Raw genomic sequence first — 17,252 nt, 5'->3', positions numbered from 1 at the left:
TCTATGCGTTAAAGACCTGATGGAAAATAACACAGGAGTCGCAAATATCTTCAAATGTAAATGATCGCATACGGTGTTTGGACTGTGGCCCTTTAAAAGGTCTAATTTCTCCTTATGAAAACTTTGCATTCAGAATAAATGACAGTAAATAAACATCTCCTGGGAGAGCGAGGGGCAAATGCTCCTTTCTAGCGATCCAAGCTGGTTTCTGTTACTTAATAAAATGTGCAGTGTTATTTATAATGCATGTGTTATTTATAATTCTAGGTACAGAAGGAATTGGAGGAAAAAATCAATAAGGAACTTCAGCAAGGTAATATGCTACTCTGATATCAGTGTTTTTAAGGAAGGTGATGACTGTTCGTAACTTCTATGTAATTATTTTCAAAAGTTGTCAAGATTTGTGCTGTTTGAAGCACAGTGTGGGGCTGTTTTTAACTCTAACTTAGAGAGTTTTAATGGAAAACTTCCTGCTAACCAATATACTCTTCAGAATGTTCTGCAGCTACTTTTGAGAAGAAGCATGGAGAGCAAACCATCTCCCCCGCACAGATACACTTGGCTTAAGTTCAAGTCACCTTTCATCCTCAGGCACAAACATCAAATGTAAAAAAAAAAAAAAAAAGCCCAGAAATAAGATTTTTATGGACTTCTGTCACTACTTCTCTTTCTGCATACATTCATTGCATTCAGCACTTCAAATATACCATATACATTTTCTGGTGTTCTTAATTTTTGCTCGCTCTTTTTCATTGCTTTTTTTTGTACCTGACATGTTGTCATACTTGTCTTTGGATAAAGAAGAATCAGTGGAAAAGATAGCCTTTCTTTAGGTAAAAATCATTCAGCAATATATAGGCAAACACAGCATGAACTGATTGCTTTTAATATGCAGTGTAAAGCCTGTTCTATAATAAAAGGCCAGGTCTTCAGAGAAGAATTCATACTGTTTCACAATTAGCATTCTGCCAGAGTCACTGCTGCTGTTCCTAGAGTTATTTTGAAGCAGGGAGCCCTTGAGAATCCAGCTGTTGCTTCACAGCTCTTCCAATTTCCCTGAATAGACAGAAACCCATTGCCATGTGCTCATTTGCATATTCAAACATAATTACATGTGTAGTAGGAGCCGTAGTATTTGCTTGGTCTGGGGATCTTGTCTGGAAAAGGCTGATGGATGGAAGTACTGAAAATCCTTTTCTGCTTCCATCGAAGATGTGTTTCCATGAACGAAAGAGGGTTTAGCCAGGGAAAGTTAAGACATCCCTGGCAGTTAAAGTTAAGGCTAAAACTTTCATATATATATATATGGGCATGTAATAACAGGATGCGGAGAAATGGCTGTAAACTTGAAAGTAGGTAGATTTAGACTAGATATTAGGAAGAAACTCTTTACTTCCTAATGTAAGGGTGGTGAGACTCTGGAACAGGTTGCTTAGAGATGTTGTGCATAGCCCCCATCTTGCAGGCATTCAGAGCCAGTCCGGATGGGGCTCTGAGGAACCTGGTCTAGAGGGAGCTGTCCCTGCCTATAGAAGGGAGATTGGAACTGGGTGATCTTAAAAGGTCCCTTCCAGCCCAAACCATTCTGTGTTTCTAAAACCTGGAATTTCTTTAACTAGCTTTAAAAATTGTATTGGCTGATCATTGAATGTGAAAAAATGTTTCTTCCTTTATGCCTTCCTTTTTGATTTGTGTTTTCCTTGGAAGTTTTTAAATATCTCTCTAGAGCATAGCCTGATCAGTTATCAGTAATGTTTTTACAGTGACTGATTTGACTCAATCTACTGTAAAAGTAACATCGTCAATCTTGTTTCTTTTCTTTCCAGCCACCGCTGAGCTTGAAACTGCTAGAGCTTCTCTAATGAAATCTACTTATGGATCTTCAAAAAATCTCAATGTTGACCAGGATCCCCTTTGCAGAGCGGTACAGGAGTACCGGGATGTTTTAAACCAAAATTACCTGATCTAAATATATTTTTATTTAAAATGTAAAGGGAAAAGTACTGGAGATCATTTGTTTACATAGGAGGTCTGTGACTTCCCATCCTGCAGCTTAGTGTGGAAACATCTTTACTGCGGTTTGAATATAAATTTTAAATATATTAAATAGGTTGACACTCTGCACTTACCTGTTGGTCACCGAGGGGTAGTCAGTTTATTTTGCACTCAGGATAAGAACCATATCTATTTTTAATTACTGTCAGACTGAGTAAGGTTGGCTCTTGAACTTGACGGAACTGTCAAAATGTTTTTGACACATTATTTTGGTCCATGTTTTTTGTTAAAGGTTTTACCAGAAGCATTCCTTTGGTTCTATTTAACCCTTCCACTGTTTGTGGTAGAGTCTCCAGTGTTATTTTAACGCATAGGAGATTTTGATTGGATTCCTGCCAGCTGTTTCCGTCCTGATGCTGTGAATATTTCTGCTGGTTAAGTGGAAGTTTTAGCAGTGATTAAGCTGGAGAAGAATGCACTTTACATTGCTGTCACTTTCACGCACCTAGGGTTTAAAAATACTGTGCGTGTGTAGCAGTGCCAAGAAAGCTTTAATGTGACCTTTTTGATATTTCTGACTTGATATCCTTGTTGGATTTTGCATTAGAATTTGACCCATCTTAAGACATTCACAGTTGGTAGATGAACACATGATGAACCTGAAGCGGTTCATAGTGGGAAGAAGGAAAATTAATGTTTCAACCTTCTGTCTAATTGGTACTGCACCTTTTTATATGAATGTATTTTATGACACTAATATGCTATATTTAATTCCAGATATTTATGTTCCAACTTGGTATTTAATAAACTTTCATATCTGGTACATCTTTGTTTTATTCTGTTGGCCTTCTTGACTTGCTTTCCACCTCATTCCTTGCCCCTATGACTTGCTACAGTCCTCCTCTGCTCACTTCCATCTCTCCTTCTGGTGCCTTCAGTCTGCCCTGAGATCAGACAAGTGGCCAGCATGCATTTGTGTTCTTTTCCTTCTGGGTACTTGAAGCAGTGGGGCAAACAGCTACTATATGTCATAAGGTTTGTCATCATAGAAATTAAGGGGTATATGCTTGAAACAAGTGTGGAGGGTTGTGATTTTAATGGGTGTGCTGAACCACTTTCAGGTCTTCGGTGGCGATTCATTAACAGGAAGCCGAGGGTAAAGTCTCTGTTGTAAACCTGGCCATGCTTGGGAGGGGGATCTTTGGAGCCTTTTCTGCAGGTTGGCCATTCCTTTATGAGATAACTTCTGGTGGCCCTTTGTGCTCTCTCCAGCTGGTACAAGCCAGGAGCCAGGTGGAAGAATATCTCCAGCAGAATCCAGACAGCAAAGCACTCATAGAGTACCTTGCGCTTCTCCATGTTGGTTAAAGCCAGTTCTCCCTCCTCATTTGTCAGAGGGAGTGCACTCTCCCAGGTCTGTCACTTCTGCCCAGTGCACCTGTAGGCTCCCTTCTGGTTATTTTTACATCCCTCGCCAAGTTCAGTTCCATCTGTGCCTCAGCCTTCCTGATCCCATGCATGTCCAGACAGCATACCTGGCCCCTTCCCAGCTACCTGTCCCTGCTTCCACTGCATACAACAAGCATGCGGGGCAGGGCCAACCAAGGAGTCCTATTAAAACTAGTGCCACCAAAAACAGCTGACGAGCCTTGGTAATTGAGACTCCTTGCTGGGAGGCACTGAGGCCCCGAATTTGCCACCAAAAATAACCTCTCCAGAGCAGTTTGCTGTTATCTGGGGGCACATGTCACAGATGTTAAGAAGACTCTACTGCCTCTGATAAAATAGAAGGCTACTACCCACTCAAGGTCTCATTCAAGTAGGGTCCCAGGAGGCTGCAAAAAAGGAAATTACAGAACATTAAAAGGGACTTTGAATCCCTTGGGAAGATGTTAAAGGGAGCAGGAACACAAGTAGTCTTCTCTGTACTGCTGACTGGGGGCTGAGAAATGAAGAGGGAGAATGGGCCAGGTAAATTACTGGCTCAGGTAATGGTGTCAGATCAAGGTTTTGGTTACTGTGATCTTGGGCAGGCCTTTGAGAGACCAGGTATGTGGACATCAGACAGAATGTGACAGAGCAGGTGGGGCAAAAGCATGCTGGGGAGCAAGCTGGTTGGATTGATTACCAGCACTTTAAACTAGATTCAGTGCAGGGAGTGGATAGTTCCTTGTGATAGAGAAGGGACAGGGAATGCTGTCATTTAAGGAAACTGCAGGGGAAATCCTCAATTTGTGAGGAGTCTTGTATTTCGATATCATATTTAGTAAAATAAGTTTTTCCTCCTTAGATTGCCGCTGTTTTTATCCCATTCCCCTTTTTCCCCCTCCTTTCTGGGCCCCTGGGGGGGCCCACGGGGTGGCTTCCCCTGTCACGGGCATAGGTAAATCTAAGTAACCCATGACAGATTTTTTAAAGACTAGTCAAATGCAGCAGTGGGTGTGGAGAAAGAACAAAGAAATCTGTAACGGACTGTGATCAATTATTATAATTTCCATTGCCATCGGACTAGCAGCTGCGCCGAGCCCGGGACCGGACCGAGTTAGAGTTGGGCTGCCGGAGCAGTGAGGCGGAGCGTGTGTGGCCCCTTGGGGTTCGGTGCCTGCGGATATGATATCGAAATACAAGATAACACAATATAATATAATTGAGGCTAACAAATCGAACAAACAGAGAGAGAGAGAGTCCCCGAAAACAGAGAGGCCTACTGTGAACTCTATGCGACACGGCTGGAACGCTTCCCACTCTCCGAGAAGTCCGAGAGAAGGAGGAGGGCACTCCAGCCTGGGAACGAGATTATACAGCGTCCTGGTCCCGTGACTTATCATATCCCAGAGAACAACAGGGGTAACGTAGTCTTCTTCTGTGGACTGCACATTCAATAGAAGTATCCATACTTTACATGATGTTATGATGTGGAATACTGATAGCAAAATTACAAAATTACAAAACCATGACACACGGTGAACACCAACCCCGTGTGGCTGCAGTACTTGATGGAAACGACATTATTTGGGTGACCCTTGAGGGAAGCAATTTCCTGACCCGTCACCAAGTTCCACATCTTACAGCTCCGGTCTGTAGGAAGAAGAACGTGCCTGAGAGAGTTGGGCTAAGGAGTTCATCCGTGGCGTGGAGGCACCGACTCCTTCCCAAGCGCTGCCTCCCACCACCCACAGCTCCTCTCCAGGGCAATGGAGCCAGCCTGCTCCAGCACCTGGACATCAGAAGGCAGGGACAGGGGAGCAGCCCAGAAGGAGCCATCCCTGACATGCACCCCAATTCCCCATGCCAGCCTGGGGAGATCTATGAGAATAGCGCATAAAAAGCCAGCAGCCCCCACACCTGTTCTGTCCAATATATGCCTTTTTAGGCAGTGAAAAGCAGTTCATCGGTGGCATCCAGGCAGAGCACAGGCTTGGTGTGTCCTTCTGCCACAGAGACGCACTGCAGTGGGGCTGTCCGGGCATTCTTGGTGCCACCCACTGGATTAATGATGCCCCCTGCATGGGAAAGAAAGAAGGTGGGGTAGGTATGTGGAAAGGCACAGCACTGTAAGGTCCTACAGGCATGGGAAAGCACGAGCTGCCTCATCCCCAAGCATCTTCCACTTCCTGGTAGGGCAATGGGCCCCTCCATCTGAACTCGGGCATATCTGAGCAATCATCTTCATGGAAAACCTTGGCATCTCCCCACTAGCAGCCCCTGCCTAACGGCTCTGCCCAGGTGACACAGACTGTGAGACGTGATGCTCACGGCCTCTGCTCTGAGCCAGGAAACTCAGCTCATTGGAACCCAGCTCAGTTGAGGACAAACTGCAATTTCTCCATCCTGAAGCTCTGCCAGGAACGTTTCATTAGACCTATTTAATGGCAGTTCCTTCAAGCTGCCAGCCAGCCTGTGGTTGGCAACATTTGGAAACGGAGCTGTACTCCTTTTAAAACCAACAGGATGACAGAGGGAAGCACTGGCATTTGCACCCAGCACCCTGTGCCCGATGCTGGCTCAGAGGATCCATCCTCCCCAAACCTTCTTCCAAAGGACGCCCTGCAGGCACCTCATCCCTCCGGCCACAGCATCTGCCAATCACTTCCACATCAGAGTGTTCAGAACACTGAGGTCCAGCAGCCCCACTGCTGCAGTCCTGAGCTATGTGGACACCAGCAGCTCTTTCCTGCTGGCATTCCAAGCGCCGCCTGGGGCTCTGAGCTGTGCTAAATCTTTTCCTATGAGTAGGCAAAACAAGGCAGGAGGCTGGAGAAGGGCAGGCCCAGGGCTGCATGAGGTCTGCATTAGTCAGGAGGGTGAAGGTAAGCTCATTAATTCGGGTTTCGAAGTCACACGAGTGCGACCTCCTTCTCAATTAGTAGCTGTGCTCACACATTCAGCAGCTCTCCTCTGACCCCTAGTGTTGCTACTGGTCTCGAAGTGACACCGAGACCAAAGGGAAATCCCGGCTCCCCAGGGTGAGATGCGATCAGAGCAAACAGCTCAAGGTGACAAAGCACACACGCGCCTGGAGCCGTGTATCCAGTGGTTGCTGAGAGCAGAGCACCCATCAGCACCAGAGGTGCTCCTAAAGGGCAATGAGAAGGTTGTCCTTGCACTGGGACAAACTCAGGAGCACATTCAGCCCGAGGCTGAGCTCTGCACAGCAGTGACTTGGCTTCTGGGGCAGAGAGCTCTGCTCACACAGGACCCAGCACTGGAGACATATGCGGTGCCCCATGCCACTGCCAGAAACACCATATTAGGCCTAGAGACACAAATCCTGTGTCAACATGGCACCCCAGAGAGGATCGAATCAGACAATGGGACTCATTTCAAAAATTCACTGGTGAGCACTTGGGCCAAAGAACATGGCATCGAGTGGATCCATCACATCCCCTATCACGCACGAGCCGCTGGTAAGATCGAGCGCCACAATGGTTTGCTGAAAACCACGCTGAAAGCGATGGGTGGTGGAACATTTAAGAACTGGGAGAAACATCTAGCAGAAGCCACCTGGCTGGTAAACACCCGAGGATCAGCCAACCGAGACGGCGCTACACAGTCCAACTCCCTGCGTACCGTGGAGGGAGACAAGGTTCCTGTGGTGCATGTAAAGAATATGCTGGGAAAAGTGGTTTGGGTCCTCCCAGCCTCTGGAAAAGGGAGGCCCCTCCGTGGAACTGTCTTTGCACAGGAACCTGGGTGCACCTGGTGGGTGATGCAGAAGGATGGGGATGTTCAGTGTGTGCCACAGGGAAATTTGGTGCTGGGGGAGTGCAGCCTGTGATTCCATGTGTGTATATATATATATATATGTATGTACATATGTAAAGCATGTTAACTACTGTTCTGTTTATATGTTGATAAAAGTTAGGCATGATGTGATGATGTGTAATAAGGGGTGGAATGTTATGGATTTGCAATTTGGTTGGTGTTGGTATTCCACATCAGAACACCATGCCTCATAATGGGAGTAAAGGGGACAAGGGGTTGCTGGCCCGGCTCACTGCAAGGAGACAACGTGGTCAGAGTTTCCTGCCTTCCACAGCTCCATCGGTGACATTGGGGACTTGGTATTCTCTTTGTTGAAACTCTCTTGTTGTTGTTTAGCATTATTGGGTTATTAAACTGCCGTTCGTTCTCAGATCACCTTTTTTCTCCCTCATTTTTTGTTAGACCTAATCGCAATCTCCCTTCCCCTCTTCTGAAACCGCGACAAGCGGGCGCAGGTGGTGTACAATGAGGACCTCTTCGGGGGGCAATAAAGGTTTAGTGCACACAGCAGTGGTGTGGCAGGGTGACAATGGGACAGCGGGAGAACGGGGATGGGGGAACTGTGGGACACGGGGAGCTGCAATGGGGGAGGCTGAGTGGTGACCAGCTGCACACACACCTGTAACTGAACTGCCAGCCTCACCTGGCTGTGGTGCTGAGCATGCTGGGCTGCCTGGCCCTGCTCTCAGCAGCACTGTGTCCTCCCTCCCAGCCCCCACAATTCCACTGATACAGTTATGTCTGTTAGAGAGATTCACACTGCATGGAATGTGCCACGGCCAATAGCAACTGAAGGCTTCAGAACCAAATAAGTGTGAGGAGGCAGTGCTGGAGCTCATCTCTTCCATGGAGCTCATAACAGCAGCACAGCAGTAACCCTGGTGGCAGCAGCACCAGGATGTTGTTGGAGCAGCACTCCTGGCTCCCCTCCTGCTCCCTCCAAGAGCTGCAGGCAGACGTACAGCACTGCTGTCCTGTGCCAGGTTTATTTAAAAACACAGCTGAGAGCCGCCGGCATAAACAGAGGAGCCTGACTACGTTCATACAATATCTTAAATAGAAGGCAAATACAAAAGGAAAAGATAAAATATTTACAGTAACAGTGACAGACACGACATGGGCACAGTCCCACCCAGAGTCAGCAGAAAACCACTCAATACCCTGCTGAAGCACAGAGTCACCACGGCGTCCTCCAGCAGGGCCAGGGATGCACTGTGCCCACAGCAGGGCTGGGATGGCTGCACTCTGAACTGATACAAGCGAAGCGCACACGTGTTGGCTTCCAGAAATCATCAGCACAGCATCAAGCTCTGCCAGCAAACAGCACTGGAAATCCAGCAAAAGGGAAAGGAGGGAATAACGCAGCAGTGGCATGCAGCTCCCACTTCTCACACTGCTGCTGCATCACTGCTGATAACTGGAAGGCAGGGAGCACCCCCCGCCTTGGTGGCACATTTGGTCCAAAACAAAAGAATAATTCTGCTCCCTCCCACCCCCACATTGTCATTAAGTTGCCTTAAAGGATTCGAGTCATAAACAAAGGCATACACCAAAAAAACTCAAGAGCTGGCAGAACTCCAGGCTAGACATGGGGACTGCCCGAGAAATGGGAGCACCGAAGAAGCTTCCAGCTGCACCCAACGCTGAGCATGGCCAAGGGAGGAGGAAGGAAGGAGCTTGAGGTTGAAGCCTTCAGAGCGTCACTGAATCAGGAGATCAATTGCCAGGCACTGCAGCACACAGATGGACGTCCTTCTGGGCTGTCACAGAACTGCTTTGTCCTCTTGCTGCTGAAAGGAGCCAACCAGGATCAGGGAATGGATGCACAGGGCCTCAACTCTGACCAGCAGGAAAACTCAGGACAATGGAATGCAGTCTGCCAATCTTTTACCAGTTCAACTGTGCTTTAAGACTCATTACTGTGAAGCCTCCTTTAGTAAAGTATCACCCTGGGGTATCCAACCAAAAAGAAAAGGTTTTTATTAAATTAAAGGGGTTTTTTTTTGTTGTTGTTGTTTTGTTGTTTTTTTGGTTTTTTGTTTGTTTGTTTGTGTTTTTTGTTTTTTTTTTTTAACATACTATAATAACTACTACGCAGTTCAACAGTCAGTCATCTCAGAAAGTTCACGAAGGAAATCATCCTCATCCTTCTCCAGGTCCAAGTCAATTTCTGCTTCCATTTCCCCTCCTGAGATTTCCGAGATGAACTTTTCAGTGTCATCTTCTACAGCCTTGGTGAGCAGGCTGACCTCCGGCAGGGCTGGAGCAGCAGTCTGGGAAGAAGGAAGACAAAGTCAATGATTGCTCAGGAGATCCTTCCTCAGCAGCGCTTCTCCTTCAGCACTGCTGAGCCTTAACCCAACACGCGGGCTAAGGGGCTCCTGAAGGATGTTAACAACCACGTGAAGGCTGCAGAGCACCTCAGGTCTTTTTAACAATGCAGCAGTAATGGAAAAATTCCTTCACACTACAGAGGGATCACAGGGCTGCAGAGCATTGTGCACACACTGCCATTCATCCAGCATCCTGCACACAGTGACTACTTTGAAAGGAAACCTGCAGAACATTTCAGTTCTCCACACTTTCTGCAGCAGTTGTATCTCAGTATCAGCCTGACGAGGACAGCACTGACACTTCTTCCCCTCCTTACCAAAGCTGCTTTTTTAGCTGGAGGCTCCTCTTCTTCAGTGCTCGTTTAAATCAGCACAGTGCTAGAGCTGTTACATACCACATTCTATTTGAGCAACAGAAAGTCATTCCTGTTCCCCTACACAACATCCACCCACAGTCTGATTTCATTGAACACGAAGCCATCGTGACCTTTTTGTATCCAGTGCTCCCACCTTAACCTCACAAGTTGTACCTGGTGCCAGCAGGGTTACTGCCTCACTGCCAGATACAATCAGATCAATTCTGAGTTTGAGGAGTGCAAAGCTGTCTGGGAAAGCCATTGAAAGTATCAGGATTGTGAAACATGGCTGCAGCTCTTCACCAAAGGCAGGAAGGTAGGAATGCACACATAATGGTGGCACATGGTGAGCAGTGAGACGCAAGAACATGTGAAGAAATTGTGTCACTGTGTCATCTACAGAAGGAACTCACCTCTGCGGGTGCAGAGACAGCTTTGGGAGCAGCCCTGCTCCATTCCACAGTCTTTTCCTCTTCTCTTCCAGGTGCTTTAAAACAAGGAAAAAGAAAATCACTTGGTCAACAGCAAGCATAGAAAGAAACCTGTGTGCCAGTGTTTCCTCCATGTGCTTATTTCCTCACATTCAATAACAAAGAACACGAGAGAGGCGACATCTCGCAGTCCATACAGTATCCAAGCTCTTCCCTCCTTCACATGCTGTCTCTTCACGAAGCCTCTCTCACCTCCCCAATGAATAACTCACCCCCCTGACCTTTCTGACAGAGGTTGGCCCCCATGTTAAAAACTCAATCCATGCTTTACAAACACATTTACATATTAAAACAAGCAACACGCCAAAGATGAAGATAACCTTGGCGTCAACACACAGAACATGCCACACCAAAAACACGGCAGAAAGAAAGTACAGGAGAAACTAAATTACAAAACCTCACAGCGAATGAATTTTCCAGAATGAAGCAGGCAGACACCACGGATTCAATGGAAAAACACATGGATGGACATCCTGGCACTTCCTGCCTTTGCATTTGGTAAGAAACAGCCCAGGCAATTCTAAGCAAACTCCATTTGCTTGACAGGGGAAGCACTTCAGCAGAGCAGACAGTGAAACACCTCCTTACCTGCTGGCTTTGCGATCTGCTGCATCCGCAGGGCTTTCTCCTGCTTGATTTCTTCTAAGCTTTTAATATGCATTTCTTCCAATCGCTTGATTTTACGCGGTGGCTCTTCCAGTTTCACGTTACCAGGCTCAGGTGGAGGGAAAATTCTCTTCTTCTTGCGCTTATCCTTAGATCTCTTCTCAGTAAGAACCTCTTCTACTTTTTGCTTCTCTTCTTCCAGTCGTCTCTTCTTCCAGATCTCCCCTGCTGGCTTGGCACCCTTCTCTGTCATCATCAAGAAAGGAGAAGCATAAGGATTACAAGAAATTACAACGAGAGCTCAAGTTTCCAGATTTGTCATAATATTACAGAATATACGTGTTCCCAACAACAACGCTCCTGAGAAAGAATAAGCAGAAAGCCTAGAGAATCTGTGCAGCAAACACCGATGACCATTTACCTCTCCTTGGTGCTCTGTCAACCTCGATCTTCTTCCCCAGCCTTTCTACGAGGCTGCGCTTCAGCGGAAGGCCACTGACATCAGCTACAGAGAGAAAACAACAACATTCCTAAGATAATTCCTTTGGAGAAAGATTTTTACAAGTCAACCACAAACTTTGGTTTCTCCAAGTGTATGTTCTCAAATTCACCTTTCAGCTGCTACACTTGTGTGCCACTTGGAGTCATCACAGACCCACGACACACTTTCCTCCCTCCTGCTTCAGCAGTGCCCTCCCATTTACGTGGAGGCAGCCAAACAGCAGCTCACAAGCAGCCCTTACCTACAGAGGATTTCCGTTTTCCAGGTTTATCAGCAGTATTCGGTTGACTCACAGGCACCTCCCCTAAAACAAAGAAAAACAAAGTGCTTATTTGACAGAAACCAACAGAATTACTGTCTTGTGAGCCCATTTCCCACCCAAAACAAATACAACCAAAAGACACCACTTTGACAGCCCTGACAGAAAATAATATTGCAACTGTAATGCACTCAGGGTAAGTCCCAATTGTAATTTATCCATTCCACTTAGGAGCCACCAAATGGAAGCAAAGGTACTCATCATTACCCTGCTTTGCAGGCAGCATCACAGTGCTGACCAGTGTCCGCACATTCTCCTTCTTAGGCACATGAACAATCTGAGATTTGAGCCGATGAGCAGGAGCTCCTGAAGGTCCTTCTGATCCAAGTGTTTTTATTCCAGCATTCAAACTGTCATCTGGGAACACAGAGCAGTAAATGAGACTGAGGGACAGAGGCACACGCTGAGGACCACAGCTCTGCAAACTGCCTCCTGCTCAGAAGCATGCAGAACAAACCCTGTCAGCTCTCCCCACAGCTAAGAGCACCATGGACCTGATGTCTGTCTGCTGCCCTCCTTTCATCCTTCTGGATATTAAAAGTAGGCTTTATCCCTTACTTTATCCCATCCATATGACATTAGATTCCTCTATCAGCAAATGTGGCTTTCACCACTGGTTGAAAAGATGCACATACAGGCACTTAAACTCCATGCTGTGGCCTCGTCTTGCTCTAATGATGTAAACAAAGGAGTTTACCTTCCTAATCTGAAAGGCACATGAAGTTACAAGGTAGGAACAAGATCATGGAAATAGCTGATTCCATTCAGCAACCCTATGTTCTGTTGTGTTTGTACAATGAATTGCTTTGGAGTTAATTGGCAAGTGCTTCTGATTAATCCTGGAATACCTTGTTTTGTATCAGCATCAGATTTTGTAGTGGAAATTATCTGCAATCCATGATGGTTTTCTTCAGCTGATTGCTGGACAGGTGTTTTTGTTTCTTCTCCCTCCTTAGAAAGCTGGTCTGTACAAGCAAAGAAAAAATCAGTCTCTTCAGTTATGCGGTAGGAATTCAATCAGATTATCCACTGCACAAAGATGGCAGGCAAGGCTGAAAACCCACACAGATAAATGCTGAGTCTCCACTTGCCCATCCAAATGGCTTCTCTGTGAACAAAGAAATCCCCCCCTACACAACATTCATCTCCCTGACACCCAGTAAAAGCTTAAATGCAGGAGAACAACCTGCAAGGCAAAGGCCACAGGAGCAGAGAGAAGCTGAGCATGCAAGATAAAACTGAGGTATCAGAAGCACACAAAGTTCAGCTCTGAACCTATCTATCAGCTCACAAGTGAACGTTACTTGGCGTTCTTTATGACACTATACCCACCTGTGAGTAATAGAGTTAATCTTTCGTACCTAAAAAAGACAAACTCACTTTGGCTTGGTGGAAAGAAAACCCCATTGAGGTAACGTCCCTTGGTGTGATGGAAGGCACAGTTGGATTTCTGGCAGCCTCCTGGCTGGTTCTCCCAGTAGCAGGAAATCATGCTGCGTTTTTTCTGAAGACAGAAAGGAAGAAGAGCTGATGGTAACGTGGACCTAAGATCTGCAAAGGGAGACTGAGCTCCAGATGGTGCCAGTGAGCAGACTGCCACAAAGCAGCACTCAAACACCACTCTGAAGAGTGCGCAGGCTGGGAGCACCAGGCTCACTGAGCTTTCCTAGCATTCTGTGGGTGAGGACACCAGTTTAGAAGGGGTTAAACTAACACACCTTGCAGAATGCTTGTCTGATTGATGTGGTTTTTTAGCATCTGTTGATAGAACACTGTTGGTATCAACTACAAGAATATTCTGCTATGATATACCAATGCCATTGAGCTCTCTTCCCTCTGCTTCCTCCCCTATTCTTAACCGTAGGAACCATCATCATTTCAAAGCAAATGAACCTAATCTGCAAAAGCACATTCTGCCCACCTAAAGAAATGAGAAGTGGGTTTGGTGATAAACTCTGAGGAGCCAACACTCACAGTGATCTCCATGTGCCTGAACCTGCAGACATTCCTGAAGCAGCGGCCCTCCTTCCACAGCGTGCAGATGGTTTCATTGCCCAAAGCGGCTTCACAGTGCCTGAAGGGACAGTTGTCTCCCTGTAACCCAATGGAAACCAAGAGAGGAAAATGAAATAGTACAGCCTGAGAACTGGCCATGCTTTGAGCTCATTTTTAGCGAGTTGCTCTATTGTACAATGCAATTAGTTATGAAGTTTGCTGAAGACCAGTAATACTTCTACTTATTCTACCCATTCCTCTTAACTTCAGAACTGAAAGAAAGAAAAAATGAAGGAAAAAACCCAAGCAGACCTTTTTACAAGTGGAATAGAAGTAGAAATAGCAATCATTTCCTTTAATCGACATGCTGGACGAGCGCACAGAAGCGGTTCTGGTCTCGGGGATCTCTGTGCAGCTCTTCCTGTGCTTCTCAAAGAGCTGGCTCGTGCTTCCTTGGACTGAAAGTCTTCTACAGTCTTGATCAGTGAAATCTTCTTTTGAAAAGGAACCCTAAGCAAAACACCAAAAAGCAGAAAAGAATGAGGAATGCCCACCCGTCTTCCCAGCTTTGTTCTCTTCATTCAATCAGTCTCTCAGGAGCAGTTGTTTCAAAACATTGCCCTCCTCAACACTGGTCAAACTCTAGTAACATCACCCTGACTCAGCACGGAGTCCCTGGGCTGCATGGCTGCAAGCCCTCCAATGGAGCCCCTCCTTCAACACCACGAGTGACAGCAGTGAGTAACCCCAACACATTTGTCTGACCGCTGCAGGTCTTCAAGCTCAACCACCTGGACAACCTCAGCAAATACAGTGATCTTCAAAGCTTTGCAGTTCACTTCTCCTATAGACCGAACCAACACTGAATCCGTGAATTAATTAATTATAACAGGTTAGGAAGAATATTCCTCCTCACTTTGCCTATGTCAAATTCTGTAAGTTGGAATTTCTGGTCTTCAAGGATTCTTCACCTTTGAAGAATCCACAAAAACCATCCTCCGTCTTTATTACCTGTACAGCAAAAGCATGCCAGTGCGTATCAATACACAAATCCACACACATGTGCCTGTATACTGTAACTCAGCACTGCATGGAGCTGCAGCACGTTCTGCTCAGCCACAACAAGGGTTTGGGTTGGTTCATTTTTTTTTTTCTTTTCTGATGTAAAAATCAAATATTTTGATATTTTAGATTTGTTTTGTTGTTGTATTTTTTAAGGTACCAAATGCAGTAAAACCTGCAACCAGGCCAGACAGAAGATCAAATTCAAGTGATTCAGAACTCTTTCATTAAAGTGCTGCACATTTCTGAGCTAAGCATTTCCGATAGTCAATAAAGGTTGGAACCTTTTACTCACACAGACACTAGTGAATTTTCGAGGAATTTTTTTTTTTTTTTTTTTTTTTTCAGGGAATTTCCCCAAATCTAAACTAAAGAGAGGAGAAGTCGGGTTCTCAAGTTAGTTGCTGGATTGACTGCATGACAAAGGGAACAAAAACAGCACTTAAGGACAAAGTTTCCTTCCCTCCTCCAGTACTGATAGAAATGCTGCCTTTTACCTTTAGTACCTTCACATCAGATTCCTCTCTGGCAGATTCCTATGCTTCTAACAACCTCAGTGCTGCCCTGCACAGACGCCGGGCACCAACTGTCACTGGACTCTGCACCATGGAACACGCACACAGCTCAGCACTTCTGTTTCCTCACAATTGGAAGGGTTCTGGAATCGGGAGCATGAAGCGGACTAGAAATACCTCACATCCCTCTGCTCCTTACGAGCCCTTCCATTTTAAAACAAGATAACCCCAGACACATCTGTTAGCACAGCAGCCCAAATGCTAACCAGAACACACAGTGTGTAACGCTGAAAGTACCAGTTTAATGCCGCGCCACAAACCCTATATAGTGGTACAGGTGACCACCCCCATCAGATACCCATGACCTCCATGACTCCACTGCTGGTGCATGCAGGCACCACCTGCCCAATACCCAACATCTCCCCCCTCTTTATTATCTGCAGCCCCTGTAAAGGTTCCCCTGCATACTCCCCGTTACCCCAAAGGTGATTTGCACATTTAAGGCTATTCCGCAAATGAATCAATCATTAAACATATGCGAAAAACAATGAAACTGTCATAATAACATACCAAAGAGATGCAGCTGCAGTGACTACAAACCTGAAAGCACACAACAGCAATCTGCCTAAAAATTGTGAAATGCTGTATGGCAACACTTAGTCAACTTGTAGAGAACGGTGCATTCAAGTTCAAGATAACAGCACAGTACACAATGGAGTTACAACTTCTCCAAGTTCAATGTAACACTATTGTACAGAATCTTCGTGGCAATCCAGTTCTGTCCAGTGTGCATTATAATGTCACACTCCATAACCAAATAAGAAGACAAAAACATATTGGCTGTGCAGAATCGTTCTGAATGTCCACCACTGGGGGACTATCCAGGAACAAGGTCTCCCCCGCTCACGAACTATCAGTCCGGCATGAAGGCTGGATTCCCAGTTCGGACCTTCAGGCACATTGGGAGCAACGCTGTCTCATGTGCCGTTACCAGCAGCCGCTGCCCAGTGCTGACGTCAAATCACTGGCTGCACTGGAGACATTAACCAAGGAGTTGTTGACCAAAACTGGTGCTGAGATGTTCAGATCCTCACGGTGCACAGGATGGCTCGTCGTTTGGTGCCGGCTTAACCCAACGTGCCGGCAGCCAGCAGGGCCCACTTGGGGTCCCGACACAGACGTGTTTCCTGCCCTTGACAAGGAGTGGCATAGGGTCTGGGAGCCATGGCCCTCCATCGGGTCTGATCAGGACCTGACCTATTGGTGTCCATTTGGTCAGCTGATGGTCTCCCTTCCAATTCTCTCAGTTAACTTTCTAAGAGCACCAAAGGTGGGTAGCAGCTTCTGCGCCTCTTCGTCCCCTGCAAAAGCTCACAGAACTCCATGCTGGCTTTCTCTAATGCTGACCGACTCACACAGTGAGAAGCTCCGTCAGCCAGACCTCTCCGCATTATCCACATAATAAGCAGATTGAGGTCCTCATCACACACTCTGTGTCATTTCTTGTCAGCATGTCCTGTCCCATCCCTGGCTCTCCAGCAGGACTGTAATGCTGGGGTGAGCAACACTGGGCACTGTCAGTGTGTTTTTCTTGCAAGCATCTTCCAGGGAAATACGTGCAGGCGTTCCCCACTCTTGGCTATATCTCTGCAGTGCTGGGTCCTGTGTGAGCCGAGCTCTCTGCCCCAGAAGCCAAGTCACTGCTGTGCAGAGCTCAGCCTCGGGGTGAATGTGCTCCTGAGTTTGTCCCAGTGCAAGGACAACCTTCTCATTGCCCTTTAGGAGCACCTCTGGTGCTGATGGGTGCTCTGCT

At 46.4% G+C, this 17,252-nt stretch overlaps 1 protein-coding gene across 1 annotated transcript in view; it reads left to right on the top strand.

The window, feature by feature from the left end:
• The window catches only part of LOC146756911 (uncharacterized), a 41,640-nt gene extending 38,822 nt beyond the window's left edge, over positions 1-2,818 (top strand). Inside the window, 2 exon segments of the mRNA XM_085523834.1 lie at positions 268-313; positions 1,827-2,818. Of these exon segments, the coding sequence (XP_085379960.1) occupies positions 268-313; positions 1,827-1,969 (189 nt within the window). The 3' untranslated portion in view covers positions 1,970-2,818.
• Positions 2,819-17,252: the final 14,434 nt, after the last annotated feature.

Source organism: Coturnix japonica, chromosome 25 (assembly GCF_054131305.1).
Source record: "Coturnix japonica strain WE chromosome 25, WE-NBRP24, whole genome shotgun sequence".
In the NCBI taxonomy this organism is placed as follows: domain Eukaryota; kingdom Metazoa; phylum Chordata; class Aves; order Galliformes; family Phasianidae; genus Coturnix; species Coturnix japonica.
This window is presented reverse-complemented; position numbering and strand designations above follow the sequence as displayed.